The sequence below is a fragment of the Ixodes scapularis genome, unplaced genomic scaffold (genome assembly GCF_016920785.2).
Source record: "Ixodes scapularis isolate PalLabHiFi unplaced genomic scaffold, ASM1692078v2 PGA_scaffold4__175_contigs__length_147842914, whole genome shotgun sequence".
NCBI lineage: Eukaryota > Metazoa > Arthropoda > Arachnida > Ixodida > Ixodidae > Ixodes > Ixodes scapularis.
The window spans coordinates 89645559-89663680 of record NW_024609879.1 but is presented as its reverse complement, the minus strand read 5'-3'; the positions used below and the strand labels follow the sequence as shown (position 1 = coordinate 89663680).

At 46.6% G+C, this 18122-nt stretch overlaps 1 protein-coding gene across 1 annotated transcript; it reads left to right on the top strand.

Moving 5' to 3' along the window:
- Window positions 1–643: 643 nt before the first annotated feature.
- LOC115330285 (zinc finger protein 525-like) lies at window positions 644–17635 on the top strand. Its single transcript, XM_040210951.2, has 4 exons — window positions 644–784; window positions 15370–15478; window positions 16812–17280; window positions 17449–17635. Exons 1-4 carry the CDS (start codon window positions 644–646, stop codon window positions 17603–17605), a joined length of 876 nt encoding a protein of 291 aa, XP_040066885.1. The 3' UTR covers window positions 17606–17635.
- The last annotated feature ends 487 nt before the right edge of the window (window positions 17636–18122 follow it).

Genomic DNA, 18122 nt, shown 5'->3' with positions numbered 1-18122 from the left:
AACGGTCACACTCTGTCCGCGCAAAACAGAGTTGCGCGACACATTCGTTTCTTACATCTTCCTGCATGATCATGATCAAAACAACACGTGCACCCTATTTTCAACCACGAAGAGTTACTACACTTCACTCTTACGCGCTTATTAAAACCATATACGAACATAGACTTTTGATCAGAACTGTTTGCCGCTACCACCGCTAGGGGATTCTTTTCGGCTTCTGGTTGGTCAAGAGAGCATGCCAAGCCCTCTTTCCGACTCTGCCGCACGCCCTGACTCCGCCCGCGCCTCCCATTGACCAAACTCTCTATATATACGGCTCTGATTACCATCCATCCATCCGGAGAGATCTGTGAAATCCCGCAGAGCAAGTTCGGCGGAGTTTGGGGCGCTCCGTGGAGCGGGCGCTGCCACAGATCTACGAGCGAAAGATGACCAACTTGAGCCAGATCTGCGAGCGGAATATGCGCGCTCCAAATGGAGCGCTTTTGGGGCGCTCGAGATCTGCGAGCGAAATTCACCATAAGAGAAACAGTTCCCACTCCTTTTTCTTTTTCTTCTTTTTCTTACTGCAAACCAGGCGAGGGTATTCTTTACTTCAAATCCGCGTCGTCTTCGCGATTTTTTCAAGAATTTGAAGCTAACAATGAGCGTCGAGTGCCTCGTGATCCAGGGACCGAAGAAGAAAGTGATCATGGTGAACGGCGATCGCAAGTTGAGGGACGTTCACAATACACTCCTACATTCGTACTCCAGAGGCCTTGTGACACCTAGCCCCCTGGTACAGGTAAGCGCAACCATTTTCTACTATTATTTGGTGTTTGGTCGTTTGCATCGAGCATGATTATCTCGACGTTGAAAGCCAATTTTTGAGTCGAAACTGCCGTCTCTCTGAACTTTTTTTTTTGTTCATGTACAATTTTTGCTTTTGGCTAGAGTAGCTTTCTAGATTTCACCCTGAAGTAAAACTAGAATAGTATTTTATCTTATTATTGTTCTTATATTTTGTTTAAAGGGCAACTCCGCTTCTTTTTTTAGTAGTGCAAAACAATACAGTTCTCTTTGTTATCATCTACAAAGCCCACAAAGCAAATATTAGGGTGAAATTCCGCCTAGAAGTTTATTAAAATCGGTTTCAAAGTTCAACAAGCACGAATCTGCTGGTTTTGGATGAGACGTGCGGACTAGACAACACTGCCCGGCTGCATTTCCGCTTCCTCCAAATTTCTCCTCCCGGCACGTCCGTGACGTCATCAAGCATGTACAGGTTTTTTTCATTTTGTTTTCTTTCCCGGGGAGAGCAGCGCTCGCAGCGCCGTGCGACGTGAGAAACGTGAACGACGCGCTCGGCCGGCTCCCTACTGATAGGCCAACGCGCCGACGCCGCCGACCAAGGAGGTTATAAGTACCAGGAGAGGGCACGTTGCAATATTGGTGAAGCCTAGTCATAAAAAGTTTAAACGATTTTGTGCCCAGCGTGACCGCAGATCTTTCTGGCGATTGGTGCGCGTGACATGTCACGTGTGAGATGGATGGTTTATTGTAGAAGGGCTCCTTGCAGGCTTGCGCGCGCTCCGTCCGGTAGGTTTTATGAGATCGAAGGCTAGACTGCGGTTTATTCTAGTACCCTATACACTCCGTGCGACGCGACTGGCGCGCCGCCGCGTGGCCGGTAGCAAAGGTAGGTAGTGAGAACCCCGGAGAAAACGAAACCGAAACCACGCCGCGTACGTTGGTACGCATTGAAGTCGGAGTGGTGGTGTTGCGGTGGGTTCACAGCGCTGGGTTCACAGCTTAATGACGCAGCCTCTGCTGCGTCATTAAGTGCTTCAATAGTTATGCGTCGTATCTCGTGGAGACAAAGTTTCGCAGTTTTTCACCTCGCCGATGTTTTCTGGGACAGCGACAACGATGGAGCCGTGCCGTACGACGCGAGAAATTTGTTCTCCCGATCATGTCTGCCGTTGTGTCATCACGGCTGACATATTCTACACTGCCGCTTTGCGCTCTGCGTTCGTTTTCGTACCAGTAACGCCTACATGTGTCTGCGCCGATGGGACGAACTGAAATGCCATCCCACACTCGCGGGTATGCAGTGCCAATTTCGTTGGAGGAATGCCCTCCAAAGAAGTTTTGTCCCCATCGTACGTGTCATTGATATTTCCGGACAAGTATGGCGCGCAATCTGTACTTCATGAAGAAAGATTCGAACGGTAAAAAAGTGACAAATATAAATCTAAAGAAAACAACAATGAAACTCGGAATCACTGGAGAATCGACGTTTGAGTATGGAAGTTTATGTGGTGTGCTTTCTTTCTTGATCAGCCTCCTTTTGGATGTGGAAAAGCTGACACCCTGAGTTCTGTAGACAACAATTTTTTTCTCGGCTTTAGAGCCTCCTATCGCAAAGTGGTTCGAACTGGAAGTACCGTCCACTGGTCCCTTCCTACCTGTAAAGTGTGCACCTCCCACGATGAGTGGTTTTATCTTGACAGCCTTTGACGGTCAAAACTGGTTCCCATTTAGTTACGCCACCAAAACTAAATTTCCACCTGGTTTCGCTATGCCAACTCTTTTTGTTATAATAAGTGTTGTGCCAAGAGACGGTCATGTCAAAGTACCTGCGCCCAGAAAATCAGCACCTCGCACAACAGGTTATTACACAACAGCTGACCGCAACAGCCCTTGGCGGCCAAACCGTGTGTTGACCGACAGCTTTGTTTTCTCGGCTTTGGAACCACCTTTCGTAAAGTTGTTTCAATTGGAAGTACAGTCCACCAGTCCCTTCCTACCTGTAAAGTCTCCACCTCCCACAATCAGTGATAGTCTCTTGACAACCTTTTCATGTCAAAACCGGTTCCCATTGAGTTACGCCGTCCAAACCAAATTTTCACCTGGTTTCCCTATGCCACCTTTTTATTTTTGTACAATAAGTGTTGTGTCATGTTACTGTCAAGTCCAAGTACCTGTCTGCCCAAATCTGCACTTTGCACAGCCCGCTATAACAGAACATTTTGGGTCCAATATTGGATATTCCTGACAGCTTTATTTCTTTATTCGTTAGAAACATAACTTTCACACCTGCTGTCTTAAAGAAACTTGGCACTCTTCGTGCACAAACTTAGTGAACATCTCGCTCGCCTCCAAATATCATCGTTCCAGCAGTCCTAGGTTTACAGCGACGAGCGAAATCAATTTCCCACTCAGAGCAATTATGGTGGCGGCCGTCTTGTTTTACGGAAAATTGCTCCAACTCCTTTTCCGGCCGCAACTAAAGAAATTACCCCTAATAACGACTCAAACTCAATATATAAGAAGTGGAGAACAGATAAATGCCCTTCTGCTCCAGCACTCATGCAACGTCACCCTCAACTTATCGGCTCAAAAAGCAAATGTTTCGTCCGCGCGCGCTTCCGCCGCCACAGTTTGGCATGCGAAAAGGCGCCGCAGGCTGCTGAACCCGCCTCACAGTCGAACGCCAGCTCCTCCGCTAGCAGCGCTGCGCGCGTTTTTCAAAGCGCCCCCTATAGTTCCCGCACGGAGTGTATAGACGCTTTCAGCGAGTCAGTTACTCGAGCGGCCACCAGTCGGCGCGCCCTTCGCGCGCTTTCCGGGCCGCCATAGCCGACCTTCAGTTTCTCGCCGTTGCTCCGCGTTGTGTGCCGTACAGGCTAGGGTACGTGCCTACATGTTTCCGCCGCTCCGCTGTTTAGGGTGGCGACAACGTTTGTGATACCTGTTGACGACAAACCAGTGTTGCCTACCTCGTTACCATGGCAACCTCCGCTGTTTTCGTCGACCATTTTGTCACACTCGCCGGTCGTGCGCTCGGACTACGCCGCTAATCCTCGTTAGGGCTAGGGAGCGCTCACCGCTCTCGTTCCGACGGCGAGGTTTCGGCGTTCAATGCCGCTCTGCTGCGTTCCATTTTGTCGCGGGAACTCGCGTTTCGATAAAAGCAACGCACACTTCCTGATCGCAACTTCAAAATATGAAAAACCCGAATAAAGAGAGCGACAGCTACGACGACCGCCATCCCGCTGAGCCTTCGACTCCTCTTATGAACGGAAACGGAAGTGGCCTCCCAGTGTTGCCGGTGTGTCGACACTACAGAAACTCAACGTGTTTTACGTTTAGCGAAATAAGAAGTGGGACAAAATGGCGGTAGGAGAGGATCTGGGAAAGGGTAACAAGAAGTTGGCGCCACCCTAAAGCGAAGCGGAAACATGTAGGCACCCTAGTACAGGCCACTAACGGAGCTTATTTTTGGTGTTCTTTTACGTTGCGCGTTAAAATCTTGTATTTGCTTTAGGCCTTTCTGAATGTTTAGTACTTTCATTTAATCATTTGATATTTATATTTCGACATTAGCTCCTGTATTTTCCTATTTATGAAATGGGATAGGACAGCGATTGAGTCGACGATACAAAATTTTGAGGCTTCAATGACCATGTAAGTTCATCCCATTCTTCCGTTTTTGTCGCTAATAAAGGGCACTCAACACTATTGCGACATATGCAAATTGCAACTGAGGCAGTAAGGCTATGACAGTCGTGGTTCTCCCCGCATATGCGCGCTCGTTTCCGTAAAGCCAACCTGCATGTAAGCGATTTAGCGCGCGTCGAGACGAGCGACGGAGATTTCTCACCGTCGCCCGTCGCATCGCCCGGCTTGGGGATTTCTAGAAAACGCGGCTCACCGTCTTGGTCGCTCGCTCCGTCGCTTCCATGCAGTTTGCCTCGTCGCGCGACTGACTGAGCGACAGCGAAGCGGGTCGCCGTCGCTTATCTGGTCGCTCGCCAAATCGCTTACATGCGGTTTATACTCAATTAATTTCCATGCACACACTATTGAACCATTGGCGCCTCGATATTAAGTATAAACCGCATGCAAGCGATTCGGCGAGCAAAGAGGCAAGCGACGGTGACCCGCTTCGCTGTCGCTCGGGCAGTCGCGCGACGAGGCAAACCGCATGGAAGCGGCGGGAGCAGGCAACCAAGACGGTGAGCGACGTTTTCTAGAAACCCAAAAAACCGAGCGATGCAACAGGCGGCAGTGAGAAATCTTCGTCGGTGACTCTCGTCGTTGTCGCCGTCGCTCGTCTCGTCGCATGCTAAATCGCTTACATGCGGGTTGGCCATGCAGCGAGAGGCACGATTGGATAGTCAGTTGAAATTTGCATATGTCGCAATGCTGTTGACTGCCCTTTATTAGCGAGAAAAACGTTAGGATGGGATGAACTTACATGGTCTCTGAAGCCATAATCTTGCATCGTCGATCCATTCGCTGTCCGATTCCATTTCATAAGTAAGAAAATACAAGAGCTATGTTGAAATATAGATATCAAATGATTAAATAAAAGCCCGAAATATAGAAAAGACCTAAAGAAACCACACGATTTCAACGCGGAGCGTAAAAGAACGCGAAAACAAAGCTCCGGTAGTGGCCGGTGCAGCACACAACGCGGAGGAACGGCGAGAAACTGAAGGGCGGCTATGGCGGCAGGGTTACGTGACGTCAAGATGGCGGCGCCCATGAAATGTTGCCTGAAAGCTACGGTCACGTGATGTGGTCACGTTGGCGTGGTGAGTGAGGAGACTAAGGAGGAAAATGAGAAAGAGGCGAGGCGTCAAGGGAGCATGACTTGTAGAGGCTACGCGGCTAACGTCATGCCCTCTCCTACCCTTCTATCCTCCTTGCCGCCGACGCCTCGTCGCCTCGTTGAGCGCGGTTTGTGTGTGCGGTGCGTATCGTTGACGTGCGATGCCTGTAAAAAACGCAAAAGCAACGGCTCTCGGTGTTGTGTCAAGGACTGCTCGCATTACCAGTTGAGCAGCCCAGGAGTTCTTTTCCACGCGTTTCCTCCCGCCGGCAGCGAGCGTCGGACAGTTTGGACTGACGCCGTAAACGGATCGGGCTCCACGAAGCCTTTATCTCCAACGGCCCGTATATTGGTCTGTTGGGATCATTTTTTACCAAAGTGTTACGAGAAGAATTTGCGCGTGTTAGCCGACGGTGGCCTCTCGACGAAGCACTCGAGGTTGAAGCTGGACGCCGTGCCGTCCGTCTTCCGTGGCAAGACACGTCTGAACCTCAGACTCGACAAAGCGTATTTACGTGCGCTTTCCTAGAGTTTGCCTTCCACGAATTCCTACAAATTATGCTTTCGGGGAAACTTACCTCTTGGTGTGTTTTTTCCACGAAATCTGTCGGACAAAACGATGTAGCGGCGGCACGTGCTTTGCAGACGACGCGACGATGACTGCGAAGCGCTTGTCCGCGTGATAGGTCACGTGACCCCTTGTATATCACGTGGGTGTACATGCTCAGTGATGTCGAAAACACAATGTTGTCCGGCTTCGTCACCGTTTCGGTTTCGGTTTGCGATCATGGATAAAGTAAAATTGCACGAAAAATATTTTATTTTTCGCGAAACAAAGGATCGGGGATTGTTTTTGAGTGCTTCTTAAAGCAAAATCAGTCACTATCTCGAAATTTTCGAAATTGAGCGGAGTTGCCCTTTAACTTTAGGTGCGAGCGAAGTCACCAAGCTCTATGCGGCCATGATTTGCACGCGGGCTCGAGCAGTGCTGACACCGTTTCAGGCTTTCATGCTCGGGCTGGTAGCTTCAGTTTCGCTTGCACGTAAGGAGAAAGGAACGTAATTTACAACATGATTTTTATCGACCACCAGTGCGTGAATTCTCAACTATCGCATCGGCCGCAACTTTTTTTTTTTTTTTCGTTGCGTGTTGCTGAAGTTTGAAGCTCGTCCGTTCCAAGCTCGTGTGACAGTTCCCGCCAAGGCCAGGTAAAAGCGGATTTTCCCAAGTCGATGTCGATTACTGCGACGGAAATCGGTTCTTTTTGAAAATCCCAAGATCGTTGGTCCGCCCCTCCCACCGTCTCTCGTCCCGCTACCACGTGGCATACGCGAGCAGGCGCAGGTTACCACGGCAACAACTTTTGTGCAGCCGAGTCGGACGAGCGACGAGCCAACGGCTGCCCCTTTCTCGTCCTTCCCTTTGTACCGGCTCTATCGTCTGCTGCACCAACGCCTTGTCGAAACTAGGGAGCCTTCATGTGCGCTTGGTTCGAAACCTGCCACGGTTGCGGTGCAAAAGGTCAGTTACGACGAACAACGTACTCAAATAGGTTCACCTGTCGCGACGCCTTTACGCTGCCACAGATACGGTACGTCGCCAACGACGTACGACTCGGCGGATGGCTGCTGGCTGTAGCTGCCTGGACGCGCGCGCAGTCGCGGAGGCGCAACGAGAAAGCGCGTGATCTGTACCGAGGGTTCCCCAAATTCCCTTCCGTTGTGGCGCTGTACGTTTTGCAACAGGCCGCGTAGCCCCCCCCCCCCCCCCCCCCCCCCCCCATTTCCTTCGTGCGGCGGCGGCTGCAATACCCCAGGCACCGTCTCTCTCTCCTTCATTCCTTCTCGAAAATTTTATTCCTCATCCCACCCTCCCAACGTTTCGGTGCCCAGAGACTTCCACTCTTTCTCTGATCGCGAGGCTGCATGAGAAAAAGCGCTGCTTTTGCAGGCACGTCGCGGACTCGTCGCGGTCCTCCCCTTACAAAAATTATCAGTCTCCGCATCTCCGTGCAGCGCGGCCGACGGGAAAACCCGACTTCCCTGGCCTTGCGCGAATAGCGGACAGAATGTGTTTGTCTTTAGCGGCGATGACAACGGACGATGCAAAAATCTAAAAACTCTGTTGCTTGAATGTGTATGCAGACTTGATGCTAGTACGCCTCAAGGAGTGACTTGTCTCTTGGCTTAAGATGGGAAATTTAGCAAGTGCAGTACAATTATTAACCGCTAACCTGGGGCTTTTCAACGTTTGTCACGCAGTAGTGATTACACGAACGCGGGGGGGGGGGGGGGGGGATATCGAGCCCAGGAGATTCTGCAGCGTAAGCTTTTGCTCCACGCGCCGAAACACAACCAGATCAAACTGGGAAGGGGGGAGAGGGGGGGGGGGGGGGCATAGAGTTATTATAATGCACGCTAGAGGTTCAAGTGGCGCTAGTGTGCTGACGCAAATTGAAGCAGACAGCAACCAGTCGAAAATTGACTTCCGGTAATGCATTTCTATGGGAAAAAGTGAGTGCATTTTCTCTCTGCGCTCGATCATAAGAGCAAATATCCCGAATAATTCGTACGTACTAGGTAGCTTGGAACATTTCTCAGTCAGGCCGACGAAATAATTGGTCAGTTACGGTGTTTTTTTTTTCAAATTCATCGCATTAAAAACGGTGCTAAAACGGCTTCGTACGTGTATTTATGTGCACTGTCGGACACTGTTAGCGCGAACACGACGTCGGAGCTTTTCAGCGTGGGGGATATACCTGCCAAACGAACGAAGAACAACTGGAAGTTAAGAAAGACGGCAAGAACTGCGCAGTAACACCGGATCAGTAACTACACGTACATATACGATCAAAATTAATTCAAGGCGACGTAATCTATTCCTATTTTAAATAAGTAAGTACCGTTTTATTCTTTCTGCTATGAGCGAAGCTGCTGTTCTACGTTCAAAATATTTCTCGCACGCTCGAAATCTTTGAGAACAAGTGCCCGATAAAAGCTGCCCGGCAGAGAAAACAATACGAAGAGACAACTTTTATAGCCCACGGTTTTTATTCTCTACGTTTTGAATGTTTTTATCCGCTCATGCACGACGGGGTCATCTTTATATAGTGACAGGACTGGCATATTATCAATATATAAGCGTCACCGGATTGCTGGCGAGCCTTGAACACACTCTACATTCCTTTCGATTGTAATTTTGCTTCAAATCGTCGCTTGTTTCTACACACCTGCTGCGGAACACACGTTTGGGACTGAAATGTAGCGAAGTTAAACATCGGTCACTGATGAAGAAAAATGCGCTAACTAAAGCAACTGCACTTTTACAGTGTTAATCACGGTACATACTATTCGGTACGACCCAAATAACCAAAGTGTTCCGTGTTATTTTCCGGCGAAGAGACAAAATGCACGCGCGCTTTCCCATAGGAATACACGGGAAGACTGGAAAAGTAGACTGGTTGCTGTCTGCTTCAATTTGCGTCACGGAAGTCGCATAGACACTAGCGCCAGTTGAACCTCTAGCGTACATTATAATAACTCTATGGGGGGGGATCGAACTTAGGAGATAATGCAGTGCAAGATTTCGCTCCACGCTTCAAGCAGAGACCCGTAAGGGCAATGATGTACTGCGGATGCATCATTTCTGCTCTGAGGTTTAGCGCTGCCCGAGCTTGATTTTGCAGACAGTGTTTGCTTGTTTACAGCGTTGCGTAAAGTATATCGAAAAAGTATTTCAAGTGAAGTACAAAGTCAATCGGAGGTTATGTACTTCAAGTATCGTAAGTACACCGGGTGCGATGTGCTTGAAGTAAAGTACTATAAATAAAAATTCTTTTAAAGTACAAATAATTTTTAACACAATCTTTTATGACGCCTTTTCATACCGTATTTTTCTTACTATATTTTATCTGGTATGCACTGCTCCAAAGATAATTGAAGGAGCATCATATTATTATTATTTTATTTTTTTAGGAAACAGCGGCAAATATTGCGTAAAGTCAAGTCGCCACGAAGTAGTTGTTTTACTCTCGCTGACAAACTATTTATCACAAGGCACTTAATTTTATCGGTCTTATAGCTGCCGTTATCTCACCCAGAGTGATTGCCAGATGACGTCTCGAAAGACAATAGCGCGTTTTCACATGACGATACGCCATTATTTGTTTCCATATTTGGGGAATGTACTTTAAAGTCGGGAATTTTACTTTCTTCAGAAATTACCAGAAAAAAATATTGTAGTAAAGTAAAAGTTCGTGTTTAGAAAATCTACTTAAAGTAAAGTACAAGTTTTCTAATTCTACTTGAAATAGTACTTTAAATGCCAAGTTCTTTAAATACCTCCCAGATCAGTTTTCCTTTTCTTTTTTCAATTTCGTTGGGGGAATTATTAAGCTTCTCGAACGATATTCGAATCATCACAGACCTGCATATTCTGAGTTTTGGGAGGAAAGGCAATGCAAAGTGGTCATCTTTGCGTTGCCCTTTAGCACACTATCCTTCAAGTACAGCACAAACTACGGGAGCACCGAATGGGCTTCAGAGCGGCTGCTGCCTTTCGTTGACCCCTTTGGAGGAGGCAGCAGTTTCTACACCTCGTGTGGTGCGTGAGAGTTCCTATACGTTGGGGAGAAGCTGGGACAAACCGTTTCTTTAAATACGGCAAATCTCCTTGAGCTTCGGGACACAAAAAAAAAAAGGCCACTCTTCGGCGCTAATCCCGCATTTACTGGGCCACAGTTGCGACGTGTCTGTTCGCTCTCCGCGCTTCATAGCAGGATTGTTGCAGGGGGGGCTCGTCAAGATGTTAGAGGGTCTCGGACCCTCAACAACCACTCTCCCCTCCCAACCCTTGCCTACGCAACATGCTTCCTCCTCTTTGCAAATAACAGCTGATCTTCCAACATCTTAACTATTTTTGTGCAGGAATGTTTGTTGACCAACAAACCTACCACTCAAATTTGAAACTAACGCTGTGTGTTCTTTGGGTTACCCGGTGCCTTTTCACAAGTTGCAATGTTCAATGAAAATAACAGCGTGATGACCTCATAAAAGATTGAAGACAAGGTGGCGGCTCCGTTAGCAGACGCAAGTGTTACCGCCACTCTGCAAGGGCCGTCCAGCAACATTCAGGCATTCTACTCTGGAGCCACCGCTGCCTCTTCAGCCTTGCTGTCTTGTTCAGGAGTGGAGCTATAAACCGGCAGATGTAGACACCTAAGGTTGTTCCTCAGCTTGAAAACACTACAATATATTAATCTCATACGTGATGTGTCTCTTTAACAGTCGGCCAAGGCAGTGCAGAATGACGAAGGAAAGAAGATTGACACTGCAGACATTCGAAATCTCAACTACTTCCAAGAATTAGAAAAGCTGGGATGGCTGACACCCGGAGACGCACATGCAGCTGTACTCTGTGCACCTTCATTAATCTGAGACCTGATTGGTCCCATCTTTATACGCCTCAGCCCCTAACCAAGTTTAAATACTGATCCCGTTTTCGAAATAAGGCGTGTCAAAATCACATGAACAGGATTTCAATCACAGCATAAAATAGCATCGGTTGAATTGGACGGTAAATCTCGTTTACCGATTCGCTGGGCGGTCTCTTAACATAACCTGTTTGGGGTGATGAGTGCATAATCATATAATTCAAATGTAAAGCTTAATTGTACTCTTTATGCCTCATTTGACATAGGTTTCCAAATTTCGCACCCAGTTTCAGTATTGCTGAATATGGGTATTGAAGGGTACAAACAACTATTGTCGCTTTCCGTTCTTTACTGTTTATTAATCGTCGTCTTTCTGAATCTTGCAGATCAAACTAGGCAAGGATTTCGACACAGATGTGAACGGCACTTCGCTGCTTTGCAAAGGTGGCCTGTCACCAGCCGAATCCCCCTTCGGCGGTGCAAAGCCTTTGTGCTCCATTTTGTCTTTAAACAAATGCGACAGGGCCAGATCAAATGAGACGGCTACAGTTGAGCCTGCTGCGCGCGAACTTTTCATTGTCTGTCTTACCTTACTGTACCGACCAACCGCCCTCACCGCTCCCCCTTCTCAAAGCCTAGCGGAGGCTTTCATCCATTTATTTATTTAAACTGTATAATCCCTCTAAGTATGCCTTAATGCGGACAAACTGAATAGTGTCTTACTTTTGTTTTACTATGTCAAAATGTCTGGAGGTGGTCCTATTTCTAAAACTATGAAACAATGTGTGCTATGTGCGCGTTATGTTTATTGTTTGCTGAAGTAATGGCAGATCTACACATTTCTTACTGCCATGCTTACAAACCACAGGTGCTTAAAACATTGGCGACTACATATAACCGGCAGAGGAGCGGCCGGCCATCGGCAGTCACAAGATATGATTCACAAGCCCTTCCGGTCGTAAGCAGTTGCAAGTGTGTCAACTGCCAAAATTGGTTCCTTTATCTCAGTACTCTCATATTGGGCCAACCAAAACTCTCCGCAGATGTGTTAGAAGCGCACATGTACAAATGCTTTCAACACGCCCACAAACAGTTTTGGTAGGCCCAATATTAGAAGACACGAGAAAGAAACGCGCCTCAGATGGTGTTTGCACACTGCATGCCTTTTGCTTGGTGTACGAGCAGTGTTACCGGGACTTCACGGAATGAGTCACGAAAACGTCAGGAGATGATTAGTCTGCTAACGTAAGTGAACAATATAATTCGTCTGCTACGAAGCGTCCTTCGCAGACAAACGGTAAACAAGTAAATACTTACACGTCTCCGGTTACCGGACCGGAATAAAGGCAGCCATCTGCTGAAAGCCGAGTGCCGCGACGAAGTGATACGAAACGCCAGCTGAAACTATAAAGGTCATCTATAATTCCCGTTTGATGCAATCGACAACGAGGGCTCCCTCTGAAAATCTCATGCTCTGCTGCCGCATATAGCACAAATTCTCCTATGCATGTAGTACACTCGGGAGAAATATTACCGCGAGACTCCTGTCACCATCCGTGTGTTAGTGAGTAGTTATCACCAAAAGAACTCTGAAACCAACTAAAGATATATCATTGGCCGATAACTCTCGCCCAGTAAAACTCTAGGACATCACGTTCAATCAGTACCCCAGAATGTTATCGCTCTCGCCATGGACCAAGCACCGACCGCTAAAACTGGTTTTGAAAAGAAAGATGTTATCTTGTAACCTAGCTGGTAAAACAGGCCTGAACAAAATCTGTAATAATCGCCATGTTCCAGCCTGAACCATTGCCTCAGCACGGTCCGGGAGGACGTTACAGAGGAGGTGGATATAGGGTGTTGAAAATGCACAAACAAAAGCACGAACGAACTAACGAAGGATTAAAAAACTGTTCAGCTATGGCGGTCTTGAAGATGACACGCCTGTAAAAGGAAGCTGAAGCGGTTTTGTACGTGAGGAAGCAAACTTAAATCGTCTTAATTTGGCTTCCGGGAATTCCGGGTGGCAGAAAATCATTTTGAAAGTACTGCTGAAGGCCATCCTTTTCGGAGCGTGCCGTCATAAAAGGAGCTTTCTCAATCTCCGCTTTCGCGCATCTTCAGTTCCTATCTAAGCTAAGCACGCGCACACTTGCTATTTTTAAGAACTTAATAAAAATATGTCACGACTGGTGCCAGAGCGGGGGACTGGCAAGGTTGCGATTGCACGCGCTGTCATACGAGCGACACGCGCTTGGCTGCCGAAAGATCCTAGTCGGAGCCTTTGCGTGTTTCCTCGCGTTTGGTTACATTTTCGGAGAAAACGAACGGAATATTCAGTTTTACTAAATAAAACTACGCTAGAATTAACCTGTATCTCATTTTTTTTAAATAAGTGTTTCGGCTTCCTTTAATGGGGACGAAGGAAAGGGGAATGCCACTTTAAGCTCGTCTTGAGTCTGAAAAAATAATAAAAAAGATATTTTCTTGCAATAGGGACTGTAAACTATTTACTGGTGATGAATGGTAATCAATTTATACTGGTGATCAATCAACCAAATTGTAACTATTTGTAATAAACTTCTGGGTGATCTAAAGTGCTCTTTAGCAATAGGCTCCTTGCACATGACGTCATTTCCGATACCCTCCAGAGAAGAGGGGGAGAAGGAGCTCCCCTCTTATCAGGACCCTCCTTTGTGCCTTCCGGATTTGCACAGGCGTCGCTATTCTCCTCCCAGAAGATTATAGAAGATTAACCCGTCACTCAAAATTCTTACAAAAGCAGCTTCCCTCTCCTCCTTTTACTTGGTGTGCAAATGTGGGCGATGTGACGTCAATGCAAGGAGCCTATACGGGTCTCTAAGGAACTCGTGAACGTCAACCAAGTATCTCAGCTAAACCCAATTCTTCCTCAGTGAGCCCCGCTTCTGTTAGTTTTTGGCAAAACGTGAGTCTGATTGATTAATCTACACTGCATTTCATTTTATAAATGATAGCATTAGGCGCGTGGATGCAGCACTGACGCCACCGGTTACCATTTTCCTTCTCCCTAGTGGTTAAACGTTGCATATATAAAGAAACATCTCTCGTTATAATCAAAATATGTCATTAGTATTTGGGTAAAACATACACACTTGGAAATGGTATAGGCCCAAAGGACTTAATTTTTTCGTGTTCTTAAGTTTGAAATGTCTCGCAGGTACCCTCCTACTGATAAATGGTGTTGTTATCCATGCCCTGTTTAATTTCGAAAGTGGCCTTCAGTCCTTTACCTTATTGAACTGTACTGCAAATGCGCGTTTTCCCATTTGTCGCATTCTTTTTCTCGTTTCTGCGTCGTAATTCGTAATCATTTACTCCGCCGTTTAATCAAGTAATGAATAGCCAACTGGACCAATTCCAGGCACTGGTATCCTTCAGTTTTAGATTTGCTCATCGAATGTCACGATATTTGATGGCAGGTAAAGTAACTGTGTTGGCGACTGTTTATTAATACTCATTCTTTTATACTTTGCAGGCCGAGCTAACCGGAAATGCTCTTAACGCAAATGTGATCGACCCTTAGCTGCCTAGGAAGGACGGCCCAGCCACCAGCCAGTTCAACTTTGGCAGTGCCAAACCTGTGGGCTACATTTTCCCCCAGATGAATGGAACCGACTAGTTGGATCAAATAGGGAATAGCCACAGCTCAGCCAACTACATGCAACATTTTTATTCCCTTTCCTACCTGCGGTCGCCGACAAACTCTGTCCGTTTAGTTAACGCGTAATTCACAAAACCTGTGGCTGCGATATACCGTGCAGTTGTTGGTTTTGTGGCATGCCTGCCTTTTTCAGCACTACAGAGCAGGAGCAATGTAACTAAACCACTCCCCTTCATCGTACCCAGTTGTGTCTTTGTCGATTTGTGTAGGACTGTATCGACGTAATCCTTTAACACGTATTTAAAGGTGAAGTAAAACCTTTGAATCTCGTGCTTAATAGAGAAGGATCGCTTTTATGTTTGATTCGCGTGTATTTTTACAATCGACGTTTTGGGCGTATTCAGTATCCAGTTATGGTGCACGTGTTTGATCGTGATATGATTATTTTACTTTTTTTGAATTACACCTCAACATCAATGTAAACCCCTAAATTTGTCTACTTCTTCAGCATGATGTGTCTATGTTTGCTTGTTCGTTAAGTTCGTTCTGATTGGGCTTCTGTATTGGTATAGTATAAAACAAAGGAACTAAAGAAAATTTGATCTTCACTCCTAACAGAAATTGCCCACGCAGCATTCGACTCCGAATGGCAGAGAACGGACTGCGAGGACAAGGGAACGGAGCTCTCGTTCCAGGGAGCCGAATTGCAGAGGCAACCATTGAAGATGGACCAGGAGGGGAGGACAGACGGCGGTGCGACTTCTGCCCCCAATCTTATGGTGCCCACGGAACTAACAACACCAGGTACGAGAAGAAGCACACGGGATAACACTCATCCAGCCTCGCACCCTCTTACCACACCCTCACAGATTCATGAACGGTCCCACACGGATAGAAAACCTTTTTGTAGGCTCAGTTTTCCAGAAAATGGAAAGCGTGAGGAGTCTGATGTGGTACAGAAACATTTCCCCACGTGGAAACTTCATTAGGTTTTAATTAGCGGCCTGCACCAAACCGAAAAATTATACCGCATACATAATATGTGATATCAGAGAAATGTACCATACTGAGCTGCTTACTTCTATTACAAAATTATATTTTCTCCTTTAGTTCCGGTTCATCGAGTAGCTCTCACAACAAATGCTATAAATTATTTTCGACGCATGAAATAGCCCAAAAATGTTTCGCTGGTTCAAATGATTGAAATTTTGCTCAACATTATTTGTGTCGCCGAAGTTCAGCTTTAGAGTAGCAAATGTCCACATCATTGTCGATATAGAACCGCGTTTTTCGCTGTTTCAAATCGCTCGTAAAATAATCGCTATGTACCTTAGCTATTTTCGAAGTTTCTAAGGCACACAACGATTATTCTACGAGCCTATTGAATGGTATTTTGTGTAACCTAATCATCTGTAAGTGTGTGGAAGACCCTTCCAGCGTTATTTAACACAATCGCAATCATCATGAATGTCAACATATCACCCAGCGCTCCGTACTGGCAGCGTTATGCAGCCGCAGTGTTGTAGCCGTTACCGTAAAAAAGTAAAGGACTACGTTACTTGAGAAATAAAAGAACGCGATACTGTCGCCGACAGAAAGTAACGCACGTTACTTTTGCGTTACTTTTTATTTATAAATTGACGGTAACAGCGCTTTTGGTTTATTTTGGCGACAGCGTGTTTCGACTTTAAGATGACAGGCGGGGGTTGGGGTTTTTCTAAAGCGGAAATTTTTGAGTGGGAAAAAGACAGGCAAAATTTAGAAAATATGTAGATTTAGAAAAGTAATGAATACGTCACTACGTTACTGAAAGAAGAAAGGCGCTACCGGTAACAACGTCACTTGTAACACGTTACCGCCAACACTGTGCAGCAGCGGCCGCGGCGGCTTGACTTCCCTTCCGCACTTGGTTAGCAGAACGTGCAAGCCACCACAGCTGCCGCACCATGGGGCTGCCAGAGTCGAGTCTTTAACGATCGCCTGTAGACATTTATTAGCTTTGCGAATGAACCTTTTTAACATCTCAAATGAATGAATACGGACTGTAGGCCGCACCGGCATAATGTAGGTATACTGGACCATGTTTAAAACAATAAAAAATGCACCGACCTTTCTTGCTCTGTTGTCATCCCAACAGACTTGATTGAAGCATACTCTGGCGACAAAGTGGATACCATCGACCGTGACAGCCACAGGGGTGACAATTCTCCCGAGACCAGCTTGTCGGGCCCACAGAAGCCGCAAATGCACCGACAACTGGACAAGCACCCGTGCCGCTTCTGTCCTCACTCAAGCAATTCCGCAACGGCTGTCGCCATCCACGAGAGGACACACACTGGAGAGAGGCCCTTCAGTTGCGGTGTTTGCGAGAAAACGTTTGCGCGTACGGATTACTTGACAGCTCATGTTAGAATTCACACCGGAGAGAAGCCGTTCAAGTGCAACACGTGCAGCAGGGCGTTTAGTCATAAATGGAGCTTGGCGAATCACGAAGGAATTCATACAGGAGAGAAGCCGTACAGGTGCAACACGTGCAGCAAGGCGTTTACTCTGAAACGTACCTTGGCGAATCACGAAAGAATTCATACAGGAGAGAAGCCGTACAGGTGCAACACGTGCAGCAAGGCGTTTACTCTGAAACGTACCTTGGCGAATCACGTTAGAATTCACACCGGAGAGAAGCCGTTTAAGTGCAGCACGTGCAGCAGAGCGTTTACTCAGAAATCCGATTTGACGATTCATGTGAGGACTCACACCGGAGAGAAGCCGTACAGGTGCAACACGTGCAGCAGGGCGTTCACTCAGAAAACCAACTTGGCGAATCATGAGAGAATTCACACCGGAGAGAAGCCGTTCAAGTGCGAGACCTGCGGTAGAGCCTTTGCGGCTTATAGCAATTTACACACTCATCGGAAGATACATCGCAAGTGATCGAAACAGCAACGTGCATCATAGTTGTGGAGGGGATTCAAGCGAAATACTCGAGCACCGACGTATGTTCGTTTCGTTTGGCGATAGACCTGCAGGAGTTCTACTTGCGAGCAGTGCAGGTTTCGAATGGTTCGAAAATATTTCAGCCTATTATGTATCATGTAAACACAGATTAGATATTGAATTTACCTGAGATGAAGTGACCCTGTTTTTTTTTTTTTGTACATGAAAAAATAATTACATGAAGCCTAGTATTTTTTATTCATTTAGAGTCATTAATCTCGTGCTGCACCTGGAGTCTCTGGGTTGTCTGTAGGGCCACTTATTTTCCTAACCAGTCGGCCTACTCATGACCATGAATATTAAATGCACAAATTATTAAAATAACTAACGACTTTCAATAGCAGCAATTTTGGATATTGCAAAAGTTAAGAAACTATAAGAAAAACTTAGTAATGCGGAGGGGTCAACAGAATTTTAAGATGTAAAAATAAAATTATATTCCAAACTATTTAAC

What these genes read in the sequence shown, in the direction of transcription:
- LOC115330285 (XM_040210951.2), top strand. Translation starts at nt 644, where the DNA reads ATGAGCGTCGAGTGCCTCGTGATCCAGGGACCGAAGAAGAAAGTGATC. An exon ending in CACCTAGCCCCCTGGTACAG is followed by an intron (nt 785 to 15,369) that starts GTAAGCGCAACC and finishes CTCTCGTTCCAG; the next exon opens with GGAGCCGAATTGCAGAGGCA. An exon ending in CACGGAACTAACAACACCAG is followed by an intron (nt 15,479 to 16,811) that starts GTACGAGAAGAA and finishes TCATCCCAACAG; the next exon opens with ACTTGATTGAAGCATACTCT.